Genomic DNA, 19,253 nt, shown 5'->3' with positions numbered 1-19,253 from the left:
TTGTCTTGTCTTATAGCATTACATAAGTTTCACTAGCTTACAATAGCCTTCTAATAAAACATACAATGTATATAATAACAATGGCAGTTTGTCAAAAAGTCCACATACTAATTCTACTAAACAGACATTTAAATTACAGTTGCATAGCTGCTGATAAAATGTGACAGCATGAGTAAAGTTATTTTTTGACATCTACGCCACACTGACGTGTTTTGAAGAAACATTACAAAACATTCCTGTCATTCAGCTCTGTGCGGCCCACTGGGACTTTGTCCCCACATTGCGCTGGGTCAGTCATTTCTGAAGAAATGTTTAATGTACAATGAGAAGGTCCATGCCTAGGCAGTATGTTATTAAAAGACAGCTCAGTCGGCCATGATGAACTCTGGATAAACTTGGGAGGAAAAAAAATGCGTCAAAACCTTTGCCTTTCACAGTGAAGGACGGTGGCAGGGTAAGTGATTGTCTCCACACTCTCATTATATAATAAAATATGTTTGTGGTTCACAGTTTTTCTTGGTTTTTAAGGGCACAAATCAGTTTGTACATGCACCTCAGCTTTCATTAAGCATTCTGTTCCAACTCTGAATGAAAACTCTGTATTGAATTTAAAACCTCAAACTTTAAATTAAGACATGCCAAGAGTTTTTTTCTCTCTCTTTTGGAGGGAGACTGTGGGTAAATTTGGGTCCGAAGATCTGAGCTCCGAACACAGGATGCTGTCAATCTGATTGGGAAGGTTTCAGCTGATGCTCAGACCGAACCGAGACCGCAGGACGACGCATGTATTTTTAGCGCGGCTGGAACAAGGTCTTGTTTCCGAGACGCTCAAAGTTTGAAGCGCTCAGTGAGGACATGGAGCTTGGCGAAGAGGTCGGTCGCGTCTCTTGAGTTTGAGAAGAGCAGACAGGGTTGTACGGGAAAGAAATCACAGCAAAGACACAACAGGACGCAATCAGAGCTCCTGCACTCCGACGGGGGGAATTGAATGAACACGGCGAGGTTTTTATGGAGGCTGCTTACAGGCTGTTTACTCTGCCTGCATTAATAGCCAGTAAACAGCACATACAGACCAGAGTAATTGTTGTTGGTGTCTGCAGATTTTCCACACACACACCTAGACTTTATAGATTCCTGGCATCATAAAATGAGTCAAACTGTTTAATCAGTGATTAAAACCTAATGAATTATAAGATATTTTTGTGTGTTTTATTTGATTTGAATTGATTAAATTGTGGTTCCAAAGGCATGAGGGCGCTGACAGGAAGCATAGTCTGAATATTCAGTGTTAACTGGCACACCGGCGCTGCCTTAGGGTCGTCTGGGTGGTTTGATAGATGGGTGATTTGCCTCATACATATAAATTTATGCATTGCCTACATCTTCAACATGACCACCATCGCTGGTTTGTCTGCAAGACTCTGCGAACTTTAGCAACAATTACTGTAGATTATAGCCAGCAGCACAATGAGGAATTTAGCGGTTGAAGACGAGATCTTTCAGGGAGTCTGATGAGGTTTGAAGGTGTTTTGGATCGCGTAAAAAGAGCCCGAAGAGCAGTTTAATGTAACAACAGCACACGTTCACAGTAAATAAACACGATGAAATAGTCCAGTGTGACGATAAAATACTTTTACTACTTTTACTACTAACTGTCAGGTTTAGTTCAGATAGATAGATAGATAGATAGATAGATAGATATATAGATACATAGACTGAGCTGTTCACTGCTAGTGCATCGGTTTCTGAAATCGCACCAGGTGCCGTGATAACTACTGTTGCTACTATGGCCTTCACTTTCCACATCTTTCCAAACTCCTCTTTCTGCCCTTTGGTATGTTTCGAGCATCTCACGTTCCTTCTTTTCGGTGTTGGTCTTACTTCAACCACCACAATGTCAGAATTGGAATTAGAATCAACTTCATTGGCCAAGTATGAACACGCAAACGAGGAATCTGATATCTCGGCTCTCTGTGTACTGCAGTTGAGGAAACATGGTGTCAAAAATAAGAATCCAGAAAGATTAGAAAAATAAACTAGAACTTTGGCTTTCTTTTTAAATATGCTACACAAATAAAGGTGACATTGACACCGATAAAGAGCAGGTACAACAATCATCAAAGTGTGTGTGTGTGTGTGTGTGTGTGTGTGTGTGTGTGTGTGTGTGTCTGTGTGCGTGTGTGTTTCAAAGTCTCAGTCGATTGATTAAGTGTTGGTGTTTTCCATGGCAGTGAAAGTTGGGGTTAAGACAGGAAGTGGCGTTTGGGATCCTCCAGTCTGCGACTGGACTCGGAGTCAAGCAGCTGCAGTGGAGCGTAGCCTCGCAGCTGTTAAAGTTTTCCTGCCGCAAAGCTGTTTATTTGCTCAGTTTCACTGCGTGTCAGTTCTTACTAAGCAACACAGGAATATACACACTCTATGCATGCAATTGTGCAAGCGCATGCACACGAGCGCACGCACGAACACACAAGCACACACAAACACGCACAGTGAAGAACACTTGCAGTGTTTGCAGAGATTTTAATTGTTTTCTTTCTGTTATAATTTAGAAATCAGCATTTAGCTCATTGTTCGCTCACTTCCCATCGGATGACGTCAACAACATCACCCATTTCAATTACACACACTGTTTCTGTGCGCCCAAGAATTGAAAAAAAAACAAAACCATGCAGTTAGGCAGCTAGGCAGATCTTGTTATCTATTACAGGAAGGTTTGTTATGTTTCTCTAACATTATATGGCTGCGATAACTGACAGAGCCTCTCTGTTTTAGCTTCTGTTAAGTTTCAGACTGAAATGAGTTTCAATTCTGGAGCAAAGCTGACTTGCAAAGCGCTCGAGGAGACCTGGAGGTACTGCAGCCAATCAGAAAACATGAGCAGCATTATGACGACAGCCTCCCTTCACCTTTTCCATGATGCAACTTGTCCCAGAGTTCAAAGCCTGATTTTATGACAGGTTTTAAAAATGTCTTCCTTTTGTCTTGACTTTTCTGGAGCACTATGTGCTTTGAAAGTGGTGTTTCGCACCCTCAAATCGCTCTGGCGTCCCTGGGTTTGTGCTTTGGCTTGGCCATTCGTCGTTTGATCAGACGTCTGCGCTTGACATTTTGTACTTGTGTATTTTTGTGGATCATTTTTATTGGGAACAAATAATTTCTTTTTCCTGGAAATGTGTAATACATCTAATGTTTTTTTTTTTTCCTAAACTCCCATTAACCCACCAAATGTTTGCAATAAGATACACGCATGGCCACACACACACATGCACACACAAATTAGTTCCCCTTTTTAGAACTGCGGTCAGGTTCATAAACATTAAAAGCTGGCGTTCATTCACAGACAAACTCTCAGACACCCAGGGCCCAATTTTATGTGTGGACCTCCTACTGTGAATAATCAAACTATGGAGTCATTTCATGTTCTTCAATCTCTTAGTTTGCACATTTTACTAAGGTGTCAAATAGCAAAGTATTACAAAGCTGATTAAACTAAAGTGCATGATGTGCTGTAACAGGAAATAAATTAGACTGTTAAATTTCACGAGTAAATTACACAGAAGAAGAGGGGGGGAAAAAATCCCTTACCAAATCTACCAGCAGTTAAGAAGGTGCAACAATCCCCAGCCAAACAAACTATCTTGAAAAGCTCCTGTCTGAATGGCTTTCCATAGGTCTCTGTTGACCAGACCCAGCAAGATTTTTTCATTAAAGGAGAGTTAATCTGTTAAAACACTGCAGTTGTCGTTCGGTTAAATTATATTGCTTCAGTCAACAGCAAGTTGACTGGAAGTAGAAATACCAAGACATCTCTACTGCTGATCATGCTCCCAAGTGGACAAACCATCTCAGTAATAACATCGCTTCTATATCATCTCTTCACAATGCTACACAATTACTTCCCCAATGACCTCCACGCCGTCAGTAGGTGTTTGCGTTCATCCGGGGCTTGAATTTCGCACTGTTCATTGATTGAAAACAGGGCCAGCTCCAGTGACACGTGTATACCTTCACTTTTGCATAACGATGCTCGGCGGCAACTGCACAAACATCGTCACACACAATCAGCCGCAAGACTGAAAAGCCACATTGACCTCACTCCCGTTTCCATTGTCCCTCATCAGTTTGTGAGACAGGAGAAACACGGCTTCTGTTACTGCAGCATCTCCGCCCTGTCCTCGTAGAGCCTTTGCGTGAGAAAAAAGGAGTTAGGCTTTCTGATGGGTACCAAAACTATAAGTGCAGATGCAAAGGAGTTCTGAATAAAACCAGCAGGGATATTTGAGTTCCGCTTTGTAAGGAAGTGCAGTCTGCCAATGAGAGACTAAAACAAAAGTGAGCATGTGCGCTAATCACTCATTTCAGTGTTACGAATGACAAACTTTTGCGTAGCTATTTTCCTTTCTTACTTATCTAGAAAAAAAGGTGTGTCTTTTCACAAACAAGAGGTGCTGTTGATGGTGGCAGCCTCAACTACGCTGCAGCGTTTGGGAACATGCCGGCCACCCACCTACATGTACACAAACTTCACATTTTGTCGCACAGACACACACTCACCTGTGTGCGTCTCTGACACCACGCAATGCCGAGGGGAGGGCATTAATCTCCATTCGGACAGCTCAGTCCTGCAGGTGACGGCGCAGCGCAGCCCTCTCACACACTCACGAGCAGGTGTTGCTGCGACTGCCTCAGCATTGATTTTTAATCAGACACAAACAGGTAGGAACTGATCTTACGTCTGTTTTTTCTGTTAAAGTTGTTGCCAGGCTGTTGATTTTCTGGAAATTTTGAAAAAAAAAAAAGTGAAGTCTGGTACCCATTACATTACATTTCAATGAATGGGTACATAGTATAGTATGTAAATGAGAAAACTCATATGTTATTTATTGGGAATTTTTTATTGTGTATCTTTTGAACAAAGTTTGTGTGTATTTTGTAAATCTTTAGTGACCACAGTTTGCACAAAGCAAAACAATTGGTAATCTGAGCTACCGTTTCTAGGAGCAGTAACACAATGCCTGTGCCGTGAAGACGACATGTAACGCCGGGGATTATGTTTCACGGTTTCAGCATAAAAAAAGAAGGTTTTTTTGCTCAGAATCTGTGACATAGAATTTGATACGTACAAGGGCTTGATAATAAACATAAAATGTTACATGCCTAAAACCCTCTCTATCATCTTCTTTGTGATTTTATCGAGCTTTCAAGCTTTTTTTTTAATTGCACTGTACTAAAATAGTCCACATGCTGACCTCTGCTTGTCAAGCCACCAGCTGTGTGCTTGACAAGCAGAGGTGAAACTGTGTTGACTGTTGTCTGTGATCGTGCACTTGTTCTGGACAAACTGCACAAGTGAATAGCCTTTCTGATAAAGTTGTCTGACTTTGAATCAAACTAGGGAAACAATGGGGACGTCAATAACAGCAGGCAATACAAGTGCTAGTACTCTGGAAACACCATATCTGATCCATTTTTACCTTCTCTTTGTCTATTGTCTGGCTGCTCTCTGCTTGTGTGTTGGTTAAGTTTGTTCCACATATGTAATGCACTCTGAGTGCCCCGTGCACTGCACTGCACAGAGCAAAAGTTTGACAGAAGACCCTTTTTCGTTTTTATATGAGATCAATATTATTTACGGGCTTGAGAAATCAGTTTTTCTGTGATTGAGACCTCGTCTGCTGACACAACCTGTTCATCTGCTTGCTCAAAATACTGTTCTGTTTAAATAAATGCATATAGGAACAAAGTAAAACCTATTTCTTAATGTAACGACTGTATTGGTTTTAGATTCTAGAACAGTATAAAAGCGAAAGGCTTGTTATGTAAAGTCTGAGGGTCAGTGCTGACACAACAGGAGCGACTGTCTCCTGTAAATACAACACTATTGATGCGTTAAACAGTGAATCATTACTTGATTCAAAGGTCATGTTGGCCCTCAAGAAAAATACGGACCTTCCAAAAAACAACAACAACAAAAAAAAATAGGTTAACATGATACATGATTGAAGTTTATTTTATTTCTTCCCATCAGACAGTTTTGGGAGGTTTGAGGAAATAGACATTTTGTAGTAACTCATAACTAAAGTTAAACTAAAACTACAGCAGTGACAGCACAGACATCGTAACAATTCCATGCCATTCAAAGTCACTGACTATAATCTGTTTGGACATCACCGTGTCCGTACAGATGGTCCAAGCTTCAATGCTGTGACTGGTGTTCAGCATTCTGACTTCAAATGCAATGTTTACAGAGTTCTAATGGAGCAAAACCAAACGTGCTCTGGCCCACGAAGCACTTTGATGCTTGGATAAACTATTAACCTTCAGGAACGGAAACACGGTACACAAATTTAGCCATGCAGATGTGAAAGCAAAAATCCAAAAAGTAAAGGCCCAGAATAGATGAGAAAACCTGAAGACTGGGAGGGTTGACGGTGCAGATCTGCACCAGAGTATTGGTGGCTCGTCAGGATGGAAACGTTTTGCTGCACTGAGGTTTCGGGGGTCATTAGAGGTGGCAGAAGGCTGCGGGGCAGAGCTGAGACTGGCCACCCGTGTCTTCAGTTCTGTTCCAGTGAACCGCAGACCAGTGGCACAAAGTCATTTGTAGCAAGTGAGCATGTAATAGAGTTGTAAGTGTCCCCAGCGGGACAGGAGGTTAAAGAGGGGGGAGGGGGGGGAGAAACAGAGTGCAGGAGCTGTTTCCAGGGTTTGTGCCTCCTTCCCTTGTGTCGAGAGCGGATGCTCACCTCGCCTTAGTAACAGCCCTCAGAATATTTCAATGGTAGAAACGTAAATTATTGCTGGAAGTCTGAGTGGAAACTTTGAGCCAAAAGGTCAAAACGTGATGTGGTTGTTCTGTGGAATGTTTTGTACACAGAACGTCAGATTAGAAACAGCCAAACCTAGCGGGTCAACACAATAACAGAGGCAATCAGGGCGGCCAGTGTCCCCACCTCCACCCTATGGACCTGCCTCCGCTGTCAGCCGTTGAGGAACGTATGTGCTGTTTTATCAGCAGTCACCAGGGGGCGGTCAAGACGTTTCAGATCGGATGGAACGGCTGACACTCACGGCAGTCAGTCCCGTCAGGATGCTGCTCTGTCTCTCCGCTGGTCCCAGTGAGAGGTTCCGAGTGCAGATTAGGGGCAGCTGATTGGGAGTTGTGTCTGTGAGCTCTGGCAAGCGAGGCTCCACAGTCTGGAAGCGCACGCGTCAGTGGCAGCCAGCAGAGTCTGTGACCGGAGCCCAGTTCCCTCAGTCAGATAGCGACGTTTGTTTTGGGCGCAGAGGATGCTCTCAGCGGTTTGGCCGTGATCAATCCTTCCATTCACCATCGCAGCAGCCATTCCAGTTTCCACATTCATTTTTCCCCCTGCTAGCTTCAACCAGGTCACTGCTGCGCCACTTCCTCTCCTTTCTTTTCCCTCTGACAGATGATTGATCTCCGTCCAATAAAGGAAAGCCTTTTTCTGTTGCTTTGGACGACAGTATTTTTTCTTTTCTTTTCTTTTTTTTTAAATTAGAAACATGAATGTGGTTTGACGTGACCGAGGCACAGCAGACTTTACTCAAAATATGAGATGCCTTAAAAGTCAAACTGAATTTTAGAAAGTTTTTTCCTTTTTTTTTTTTTTTTTTTTTTAAATCCAATGTTCTATCATGCTTTAGGGAAATTGGCCAAAATAAATAGTGCAATGGAGGGAAAAAGTGAGAAGTAATTCAAAACACAACATAGACTCGTTTTCCATTCATCAAGAATAGTATCTGCCCCCAAATCAAAGAGGACAAGGAGAAAGTCATAAAAAAAGACAGAATGTAGTTTGAATGATTTTTTTTTTTTTTTTTTTTTTTTTAGCTTTTCTTTATCAGAGAAGGTGCAACTGAGTGATTTGAAGGGTTTGTGGCAGATTTTTGTTTGTGAAAATGGCTCATGCAGGTCAGAGATCAAACCGTGAGTTGCTGTTTGGTCTTGTTCACAAAGTTGTATGTCTGCTGTGACGACCGCCATTAGTCAGGTCAATGAGCTCACACAGTTTTGGGTCAGTGGAACCACACGAAAGTTGTGACTTTGCAGTACTGACTAATGTTAGCTGACAATTAGGTCATGTAAGTAGGCAGAAATACACCTGAACTACAAACATTAGATATAAGTGATATGATTTTAATGCTTAATTTACAACTTGGATGTTATGATTGATCCTTGGCCTAATCATTTACCATCATCTTTTACAGAGTTTGGAAGATGCATAAACATTATACATCTGTGAACCCAACCGAGGACTTCAGCGTAAAAACTGAAAATGGACCGCAGTCCAAGAAATACCGCTACATTCGCAAGGAGGGCAGCTCCAATGTGGTGTTCCGCCATGTTCCCGAAGAGTGGCTACTCTTTGTGACTGATATTTTCACCACCTTGGTGGAGATCCGCTGGAGGGTGATGTTTCTGATCTTTGCTCTTTCTTACATCCTGTCATGGCTCTTTTTCGGCATCCTCTTCTGGGTCATCGCTCTTGCGCACAATGACCTCAAAGATCCCACGAACGAACCTTGTGTGTACGAAGTGCGCAGCTTCACGGCTGCATTCCTATTCTCGCTCGAGACCCAAACCACCATCGGCTATGGTGTCAGAGGAATGTCGGAGAATTGTATGGTTGCCATCATTGTTGTCACAATTCAGGATGTCATCAGCTGCTTCATCGATACATTTGTCATCGGAATTGTTGTCGCCAAAATGGCTTCAGCCAGGAAGAGGGCACAGACGGTGGGCTTCAGCAACTGTGCCGTCATCAATCTTCATGATGGGTACCTGTGTCTTTCCTGGAGGGTCGGGGACTTTCGAAGGCACCATCTGGTGGAGGGGACGGCACGAGCCCAACTTGTCCGCTCCACAGTGTACGCAACAGGGAGAGCCGATGTGACCTATGAAGATATGGCCCTTCAACAGAGAGACATTGTGCTGGTCACTCCCACCACCATATTTCACAGGATCGAAGTCGGCAGCCCTCTGTACAAGATGAATCTGGTAGATCTGAGGAAAGCTGACTTTGAGCTGGTGGTATCCTTCACTTACACGGATGACTCCACAGGTATGCTACATCAGACCCGGACCTCTTACACATCAACAGAGATCCTCTGGGGTCAATTGTTTCAGGAGATGATCCGGACCAGCAGGAGGCACTACAGGGTTGATTACACCTTGTTCCATCACACTGGCAAGGTGCTAGTGCCAGAGGTTAGCGCTGAGGAGTACGAGCACAAGAAGCAGCTGCGGCCCTCTCCGAGACCCTCACCTCGTCTCTCTCCAAGGCCGTCACCACGGCAGTCACCTTCCTTCTCCCGCTCTGCTCCACGGTCAGAGGAAAAGGATATTAAGGAAAACCTCTTGAAGCCTCCAACGGTAATGGTGGAACATGTGGACGACAAGCATCCTGAACCAACCGATTCCACGTCTCAAGACGACAGCCAGCAAAAAGATACCTTGATGCCACCGAATCACCTTACACTGGATGAAATATGAATGTTGATCTACCAAACCAAAGGAAAGTTGTTGTCATGTTGCAGGATGTTTCTTTAGATGTAGGCTCAAAGAATGCGGTTTCATGCAATGGATTTCAACCAAGTGTTGGCATTAAATAAAGCGGAGAGGGTGTTTATCCTCTTACATAAGTTGTCTTACTGACTGGAAGAATATAAGACAACTTGAAGCTTGAAGGAAAAAACTGATGTGACATTTTTGTATCTACAGCTCTTAGGATATTGCTTTAAATTATATAGATTAAATATAAAGTGTATGTTATACCTTTATTAACTTAACTGTTATAGTTAACTGAAAAATTATCAAAGGTCATAGTTGTATTCTTCATTTCGAGGTTATGATAGAATTGGATTGTATAAATATTTATTAGTAGGGAGATAAGTAGAGTTTTATACCGTGGGTAACTTTAACTCTAAATAAAACACATTTGATTTTGCATTTTCTTTATGCCTGTCATGGTGGTATACATTTTATTTGTTTCATTGTTTTATGTGAACATATTTCAGCTCCAGATGTTTGAGGACAATACATTTTGTTATGTTTTTCAATACTGCACAAACCGGTTACTGTCACATTCACTAAGACAGAATGTAATTTTATTAAGTACACGCTACTCAATACAGTGTTATTGTCTTCAAGCATAATAAAGTCATGCCTGAATGAATAATTACTTTAAAATGCTGTTTTTCAGCACAGTATTTATTTTTTAAATGCAAAAAATGTTCTAAATGTGGAAAAAAAAAATCATGTGTATTTACAAACATTTGACTTAATCCAATCACATTACAGCCCTGTAATGCATGCGTGTGTGTGAGTATGTGTGTGTGTGTGTGTGTGTGTGTGTGTGTGTGTGTTGCTACTTATTTCCAGTCTCCAGCTCTCCACCTTGTGGTCCACATTCAGCACTGGTTCCTGCACGCAAAGCTCTCCTTAATGCTGGAAATTAGGCATGGAAAGCAAACGCACACGGCAAACACAATTAACACACGCGCGCACACACACACACACACAAACACACACTCACCCACACACACACAGGTGGTTTTGGCCAAATATACGTGCAGCTATAAATAACCAGTTCTAAACACACACACACACACACACACACACACAAAAAAAAAGCATGGCTCAAAAAGTCCCAGTAGGAAAACACAGATGCCGGTTAATGTTTATCAAGAATTAGTGAGCAGGAAGAGTGATTTAGTCAACAGCTTAAAGACAACAGCGATTCAGCCTGACCTAAAATTATAGGGCAACAGATGCATAGTCTAAACATCCGAAGTAACCCGATAGCCCAGTGGAGAAAGACAGTCATATCATAATACAGGCATGTAGGCCTTTTATTGAGTGACTCATTCTTTCCGACAGAACACATTTTCCATACCCACGTTAAAACAAATAACCTCCACAAACGGTGAAAAAGGCCAAAATATCACAGGAAAGTGAGCGGTGGGAGAGGGTGGTGGGGAGGCAGCAGGTGATGCCTGGCAGCCGTTTTCTTTCGACAAGAATGACTCAAATGACAGATGAGTGATATTTTTGTCAATTTAGTTAAACACATAAAGACCGTTTGACTCAAATGATTGAAGAAAAAGGGATTTACTTTCATAAAGTTGATTTTTAAAAACAACAATAACAACAACAATAAACAATACATGTGCTTGAGATTTGAACTCCTTGACCCCCTCCAGCAGCAGCAGCAGCAGCAGCAGCAGCAGCAGCAGCCCATATCCAGCACATGAACTCTGACAGCACTATTGTAGTTATCATTCCCACACAGTGTTTTCCCTCTCGTCACACGCATTAAAACTTTACAAACACTATCACCCATTATCCACTATTGCTGCTCCCCCGCCCTCTAGGGGAGGGGGCGGAGCGCGTGCTCTGCTTAAAACGCTTTGAGGGAAGTTAGCGCGAGGCACATTATCCAGACCGGACATCGAGAGATGCCCCGGGAGTTTCACACGTCACCATCACCCGGCCAGAAACCACTCCGTTGAATTAATAATGATAGTTTAGGAACCAACCACCAGCCATAAGATAACTTAAGAGCGCGGAAGAGACGCGGAGGCTTGGATTATATTTCAGCAGAGGAGCAGCAGGTCTACTGATGAGCAACAGGTAGAGGAACTCCGACCTCCTTTCCTTCATACTCTGCAATCTTGCATATTTTTCAGGGTGCCGTGAGCTTTACAAAATCAGACTGTAGCTTAACTTTTTCCTATATATGTTATTTATTTTTCGGTTTTGTCCCGCAAACAGTTTGATCTCAACCGCAGCTAACGGCTTGTCAATAATTTTGCCGGCTACAAAATTTGAAGCCAACCATGAGGTGTGTGTGTGTGTGTGTGTGTGTGTGTGTGTGTGTGTGTGTGTGTGTGTGTGTGTGTGTGCCCGCGCGCGCGCGATTGCATCAGAAGTCGGCTTTTTTTTTTCCCTCGCTTCTCCGCACCTGTTAACATTTGTCGCAGGCTTCTGGTTCATTCTGAGAGCAGCTCAGTCTGACAATGCCGACATCGTTTGCACGCACATACATATATATTTTAAAGAACACATTGTTTTCTGGGTTTATGGCATTTGAGTAGTTTTTCTTCAAATGCAATCAAAACATACATGGGCAAGCTAAATACAAATTTCTATGAAAAAAAAAATCAGTCCTGTTAAATCAAATATATGTATATCACCCATCATAACAAGAAAAAGTCAGTGAAATGCTGCATTTGCAGTTATTTGGAAAGAGAAGTTCATGCACCTCCAAATGTATGTAAAAAAAAAAAAGAAAAAAAAGAAAAAGAAAACAAGCCTTGCAGACAAATTGCATCAGCCAGTTTTACTTTTAGCAGATGTCAAAGTACAGTATGAGTCAGCATGTCTAGAGAAAACGCTTGCTTTATTGTGAGCTGCTTCACATCTTCAGCCCTCATGCCCCAAGACAACGCTCATCCACGTAAAAAAGAAAAAGAAAAGGAGAGACAGAGAGAGAAGAAAAGAGCTAAAGAAAACACCAGGGTTACTGCGGGCAGTCGGCTGTAATAGCTCTTTGTTGCTAGGAGGGCTGCAGCTAATGGGAGGTGCTCTGGTCACACCGGGAGAATCCTCTCAGGACGACCATTACAGCTGCAGAGAGCCGAGATCCGCAGGGACCTGCCAAGAGTCAACAAGCTAGGCATCTTCTCGACCCAGCAGAGTGCGGAGCTCACGCTTTCCACTTCTGTAATCTGTCTGCTCTTTAAACTTTTTAATTATTGATTGCAAAAGAAATGTTGAATACAATCACTATTTTGAAAAAGACTGCCTTAATGCCTTTTTATTCTCAATCATTCTTTCATTCAGTCATTAAAATGAAGAAGAAAACACTCCCAAAAGTCTTAAATGACGTCAAGGGTCTGCCTCTTTTCTGGGAAAAAAATAAATAAATCTTTAATGCCTTAAGTCTTTATCTACTGTCTGAAGATCGCAAAATAAAATCTATTGATTATTGAAAATAGTTGGCGACTAATTTGCAACTAGTCAGCCAATAAAGCAGTCCACTAGTTTGGAATCTGGGTGCTAGTGGTGATGACCACATTAACTGCTGCCAAATCCTACACTAAGAAAATATTGTTGTGCAGATTTATTGTGTAAGATTTACTTGTGAATTGTTAATAAATCACCAGTGAACACTAAAAGTTGCCGGGCAGTCTAATAATAATCTGGCTCATTCGCTTCATATGATATGACTCTCTGTTTCCTGGACTAGAACAGTCCAATGTAGACAGAGCAAATGAGGTGGGCTTTTTTTTCTTGAGCAAAGCCAGCAGTTCATGGGATCCTGCTGGGATGCTGAAACCCACAATCTAGCAAAAAATGGTAGAGTCAGTGCGGGGCAGCCAAAGAAAACAAGTGGACTTTGTAAGTGACCAGCGGCAGGAGCGGAGTGCAATTACAGGGAGGCCTCTCTCAGTAAAACTGAAATGTCAGATGAGGGTTAAACATCAGCATTTGTCAGGATTGGATGAAACATCGTTGGCACACAGGCGAAATGACTCTGCTGACGCTCAATCGCAAAATTTTGATGACTTTTCTCAGGCTGCATGCACGTCATACTTCATGCTGACGCTATGGACTTGCCCTGTCTAACGTCCATGCCCGGCCTCTTCTGATCTGTCCACGTTCGCTTACTTAATCTCTTTGTTGTCGTTTTTTGCAGATGAGCTTCACAAGGCCCAGTCCACTGGTGTAAGAGGAGTGATCGCTTCACCCCCACTCTTGTCAAAGTCCATTTTGGGGCCAGTGAGGCTGAGGAGTGCCTTCAGCCCCCCTTCACCTCGCCACCATTTCCTCTCAAAGTTGGTCCCCCAGAGGTGCTTCAAAACTGTTTCTCCAACGCTTCTTCAAGAAACTCAGACTGTTTTCTAAAGCAGAAGCAGCACAGCCATCCCAGACGGAGGTGATGGGAAGCGTGCAAGATAGCCGCTACAGCACTGTGTCATCAGAGGAGGACGGCATGAAGCTCGCCACAATGGCGGTGCCCAACGGCTACGGAAACGGCAAGAGTAAGGTTCACACGAGGCACCATCCGCAGAGTAGGTTTGTGAAAAAGGACGGCCACTGCAACGTGCAGTTCATCAACGTAAGTGAGAAAGGTCAGCGGTACTTGGCTGACATCTTCACCACCTGCGTGGACATCCGCTGGAGGTGGATGTTTATCATCTTCTGCCTGGCCTTCCTTCTCTCGTGGCTTTTCTTTGGCTGCGTGTTTTGGGTGGTTGCCATCCTCCACGGGGACGGCCAGAAGTGTGTCTCCAATGTGAACACCTTCACCGCTGCCTTCCTGTTCTCCATTGAGACTCAAACAACTATTGGTTACGGCTATAGATATGTGACAGACGAGTGCCCAGTCGCCGTCTTCATGGTGGTTTTCCAGAGCATCGTCGGCTGCATTATCGATGCGTTTATCATTGGGGCGGTCATGGCAAAGATGGCAAAGCCCAAGAAGAGGAACGAAACACTGGTCTTTAGCCACAACGCCACAGTGGCCATGAGGGACAACAAGCTCTGTCTGATGTGGCGTGTGGGCAACTTGAGGAAGAGCCACCTTGTTGAGGCACATGTTCGGGCGCAGCTGCTCAAGTCGCGGATGACGGCGGAGGGGGAGTACATCCCTCTTGATCAGAAGGACATAGATGTGGGCTTCGACAGCGGGGTAGACCGCATCTTTTTGGTTTCGCCCATTACCATCGTCCACGAAATCAACGAAGACAGTCCCTTTTACAACATGAGCAAACAGGACCTGGAGATCTCTGAGTTTGAGATTGTTGTCATCCTGGAGGGCATGGTGGAGGCGACAGCCATGACCACACAGTGCCGTAGCTCATACGTCGCCAACGAGATCCTCTGGGGCCACCGATTTGAGCCAGTGCTTTTTGAGGAAAAGAACTACTACAAGGTGGACTACTCTCGCTTCCATAAGACATACGAGGTGCCGAGCACACCTCTGTGCAGCGCTAGAGACCTTGCAGAGAAAAAATATATTCTCTCCAACTCAAATTCCTTCTGCTACGAAAACGAGATGGCGCTGGACAACAAAGAAGACACGGACGAGGGCAATGGGGGCAGCGTGGGCCCTGATGGCACTCAAACTGACAATATCTCAGAGAACGAGCACAGCCAAGCCACAGTGCCGCTCGAGCCTCGTCCTCTGAGACGAGAGTCTGAAATATGACTGATCAGAACTTGAACCTCAAGTGAGAGATTTTCTATAAATTGCATTTCTGCTCCAGAAAGGCATGAGAATCCTTTCAAGTTGGGTAGAGAACAAGCTGAACGGTACTGCTGTGGGAAGGGGCAAAGGCTTCAGACTTTGTATGTGGAAGTCAGTTTGAACTTTGACTGCATACAGTATGACAAAACACAGCACTAACAACCATGTGCACATTGCAGGAAGAATCCTCCGTAAAAGTCCCCATGAATGTTTGCTCAATGTCCAGTGACTGCAAGATGAGAGAGTGCTGGTTGAAACAGCATGTCTTGGCTTCTCTGGTGGGCATGAACAAGGCACTTTTCACAGAGATGGTCTTCTTTTCTACAATATCTGCTCAGGTGCGGCTAGAAAGTACTGAAAGTGTGCATTCTCAAGTACACCATAGGTAGATGTCTGGAACAAAGGTACAAGTATTTGTTCAAGAGCTGGTCTCACAGCAGACGTCGCACAAGTTCTATATAGTAACCGCACCAAGAGGTCAAACAGCTCGTACTAACTTCTTCTGTGGTGACAGCACTGATTCTGTGATCTTCTGATTTATCCACTGTAGTCAGTGATCAACGATCCAAGAGGCCATTCATTGCCGGTCAGACTAATAGAAACAAGGAGGGTAGTATTACGAGAATCAAAACTGACAGAAACAGAGACCGAGGTGATATGAGATTCTGAATGTTTTTAAAGTGCTGCTAACATGTTGCTTCTTTTTTTTTTTTTTTTTAAATAAAAAAACAAACAAAAAAACGGTTGATAAGAATGCCAAAGAGTATTGTTATCATAGCTATGTGTTTCTAAAAACAGCAACTTTTGGGTAGACTTGGTACAGCAAGGTAGAACATGTAGGGAGTTTTTGATAAGGTTTTTTTTTTTAAGAGTGTGTACAGTTTATTTTGTTTTTTAAAAATGTCATCCATATCTCGAGCCACTTCATCAAGCATTAACCTGGAAAATCAAAAGGGAGGAAAGAGCAGACATATAAATTAACCAAGGTTACTTTGTGATAGACGCCTTACACTTTGGAAAAATTTGGAAGCTCTCTGTGGTGTCAGCGTGAACCAAAAATGTAATATTGTCGAGCCAAACCAGCTTAAAAAGGTTACAAATTCAGATTCCATCACTGTTGCAAAGCTTTACTGGGGAATGTTTATTAAGAATCCAAATGTACTGTAGACCTGACAGAGTTCCCATCAATCTGTATCTCGTGACATTGACTTTTTTTCTGAAACTTGACAGAGCGCCTTGGCAGCGGAGATCCTCCATGTGTAAATACCTCCCCCCTGTTGCAGTTGTTTGTAATCAGTCTTCCAAAAGTACTGCAAAACCAGAGAATGTACAGATTTTTGTATGAATATTAATATTATTATTGTATATTATATGACATTGTTCTTTTTCAATAAAATGTCAATGGACAACCAGAAAAAGGATGTGGAGTTTATTATTAGAGTGTAATTACAAATTCATAATTTTGGTACAGGAGAAAAAGAAGAAGAAAAAAAAGCCATCTCAACATGTGTATGTATATATATGTATACACACACACACACACACACACACACACACACACATATATATGTGTGTATATATATATATATATATATATATATATATATATATATGTATACACACACACACACACACACACACACATACATGTGTGTATATATATACATATATATATATATGTATACATATAGAATTATATTGGATATAGACAGTGACATCACATTGTTTTTTACAGCATTTTAGTTGTTGGCCATGAGATCACATCTCATGGCCCATCACATCTGCCCTGTTCTGTGCCATGTTCAGTCACATACATGACTGAGTGAATGTGAAGAGGAAGGAAAAATGTACTGATGCGGCCTGAATCCAACCTGAAACATGACATGATTTCAGATCATTCAAACTAAAAAACTAAAACAAAAAACATGGAAATCTATTCAAGAGTAAATTTTGGTCCTCAAACTGCCCTTTTCAACGCATATTTTTAATTGAAAAGACATTCTGGCCCTGCACAAAATAAAGTCAATATCAGTTTTAAATATTCATTCATTCCTCTTCTATAGCCGCTTATTCCTATTCAGGGTCAGGGGGGTCTGCTGGAGCCTCTCCCAGCTGTCTTAGGGCGAAAGCAGGTGACACCCTGGACAAGTCGCCAGTTCATTGCAGGGCAGCTTTAAAGATGCTTAAATTTAAATTCCTTAATGGGAAAATGTTATGAATATTTACGAATATGTAAAGAAACACAATTATTTGTCTCAGATGCTTTCCAAATCAATTTATCTATGAAAAAGTCTCACTGCTGTGAAACCCCATAAACCCTGATTGAAATACTAACGCAGTGGAAAATTGACTTTGACGTACAGTAAGTTCACGTCTTTCCCTTCAAGCCAAAGAACAAAACTCCAGTTGTAGAGACTATAGTTGTAAGATGAGGAATACGGACAGTGAAAAGAGCCTGGGCAGAGCCTGCCTATGTCTTTTCATGCTACCTCTCAGCTCACAACAATCTTACAAATATGGACGGCTTATTCATAAGCTTTGTGATTGATATGTTCTTTCGTGAGCACCATGGTGCCGAAAATTGGGATTTCCCCCCTTGAAATAATAATTAACGCAGCAGGCAGAGGGTTCAGTGGAGTGACACTACTCTAATACTGCAATGTCAACGTATCACTATTTGTGTAATGTAGCAAGCCATGTGTCTGACACTCACCCTGCTGATTAACATGCACTGGATTTTGCTGCGAGGTTCCATCCTTCTCTCTCTAGGTCTCTTTCTTTCCTCTTCATCTCCTCCACAGTAACACTCTATTTTTTTTTCTGTGGTTTAAGTCCAGCACAGAAACTATGTCCAATTCCATATGTATATGATGCAGGTGACTATTGTGGCCAACTCCACCAACAGTATACTTAATGCAAATGAAATCAAATCAAGTATGCAGGAGTTAAAGGGTGGACACTCTACAAACACCTGCATGGGACCACCAATTGGGGTTGGTCCTTTTCTGCCAGAGCTCTGCACAATATGATGAATATGAAGCTTAAGAGCTTTTTAAAGATGCGGTGCTCACGTCTCATGACGTCATCATCGATATCATAAAGCACCCGGGCAGGAACCACAGCCCAAGACACGCTGCTGCCAGTGTGGAGCAAAGTTAAATAGCTCAATATTCTATCAATGGACTGCCAATACATTAACTCGCAAAATATTCCTCAACAGTGACTCATTTGACAGCTGAAGTGGATTTATTTCAAAGTAAAGAAATGGCTTTTTCAGACTTGATTGTATTGTGGTTAAATAAAACATAACATACAACTGTGCATGAATAGCTTTAATGAATCCGCAGGAATGTCTGACTTCACTAACTAGAGCTCCCTCCTTCTTCTTTTTTTTACCTTCCATATACAATAATTCTGGTTTTGAACTGGATCATGGTAAGGAGCACATTGGACAAGATGATTGATGCAGCATGTGTGTTTGAAGGAAAATTAAATAAGCCTCTATGCACTAACATGGGTTTGTGAGGAATAACAGCAAAAACTGAAAAATAAACATTGTTTTATCTGTCCTGACAACATTTTTCCTCCTGCTGGTACTTTTCACCCTCCACGGCTCGACCACTTCCCGTCAGAAAAGGAGCTGGACATGAACCCGGCTCAGTGGAAAATTCCTCGGTTCACCATTAAGGAAGAGTGACGCTAATGTCAACTTGTGGAGTCCGAACCCCAGTCAAAGCCTGAGCTCTGAATGTGACGCTCGTGTGTGTGTGTGTGTGTGTGTGTGTGTGTGTGTGTGTGTGTGTGTTCCATTCATCTGACATAAAGCAGTTACGGTATCTGATTCATCTCGATCATGTCGAAAAGGGGAAGAACAAGAAAATGAGTCAGTTGTTTTTAGTTGCTTATTATAATCAGGATCCGCGCTTCATATTTCTTCCATGAGACATCATTTAAAATCCCATTTCAAGCCGCATG

At 42.5% G+C, this 19,253-nt stretch overlaps 2 protein-coding genes across 5 annotated transcripts; both read left to right on the top strand.

Annotated features, from left to right (window-relative positions):
* Positions 1-363: 363 nt before the first annotated feature.
* On the top strand, positions 364-10,213 carry kcnj16a (potassium inwardly rectifying channel subfamily J member 16a). 2 transcript variants are annotated; one of them, XM_076035018.1, is made up of 2 exons: positions 364-454; positions 8,233-10,213. In XM_076035018.1, the coding sequence occupies exon 2, from the start codon at positions 8,243-8,245 to the stop codon at positions 9,515-9,517; it is 1,275 nt and encodes a 424-aa protein (XP_075891133.1). In that variant the 5' UTR covers positions 364-454; positions 8,233-8,242; the 3' UTR covers positions 9,518-10,213. The 2 variants fall into 2 exon arrangements, with proteins under 2 accessions (XP_075891133.1, XP_075891132.1); XM_076035017.1 differs by lacking the exon at positions 364-454 and adding an exon at positions 4,549-4,716.
* A 127-nt stretch (positions 10,214-10,340) lies between these two features.
* Positions 10,341-15,988, top strand: kcnj2a (potassium inwardly rectifying channel subfamily J member 2a). Of its 3 annotated transcripts, none has more exons than XM_076035020.1 (3): positions 10,341-11,656; positions 13,725-13,863; positions 13,939-15,988. In XM_076035020.1, exon 3 carries the CDS (start codon positions 13,968-13,970, stop codon positions 15,237-15,239), a length of 1,272 nt encoding a protein of 423 aa, XP_075891135.1. In that variant the 5' UTR covers positions 10,341-11,656; positions 13,725-13,863; positions 13,939-13,967; the 3' UTR covers positions 15,240-15,988. The 3 variants fall into 3 exon arrangements, with proteins under 3 accessions (XP_075891135.1, XP_075891136.1, XP_075891134.1); XM_076035021.1 differs by having other exon boundaries at positions 13,936-15,988; XM_076035019.1 differs by having other exon boundaries at positions 10,342-11,656; positions 13,725-15,988.
* Positions 15,989-19,253: the final 3,265 nt, after the last annotated feature.

This window comes from Nelusetta ayraudi, unplaced genomic scaffold (genome assembly GCF_046127955.1).
Source record: "Nelusetta ayraudi isolate G7.1 ecotype Tasmania unplaced genomic scaffold, CSIRO-AGI_Nayr_v1 ptg000042l, whole genome shotgun sequence".
Taxonomy (NCBI): domain Eukaryota; kingdom Metazoa; phylum Chordata; class Actinopteri; order Tetraodontiformes; family Monacanthidae; genus Nelusetta; species Nelusetta ayraudi.
Note: the sequence above shows the minus strand (reverse complement) of the source record. Positions and strands in the feature narration are given on the sequence as shown.

Coding starts and splice junctions, on each gene's coding strand:
- kcnj16a (XM_076035018.1), top strand. CDS start 8,243: ATGCATAAACATTATACATCTGTGAACCCAACCGAGGACTTCAGCGTA.
- kcnj2a (XM_076035020.1), top strand. CDS start 13,968: ATGGGAAGCGTGCAAGATAGCCGCTACAGCACTGTGTCATCAGAGGAG.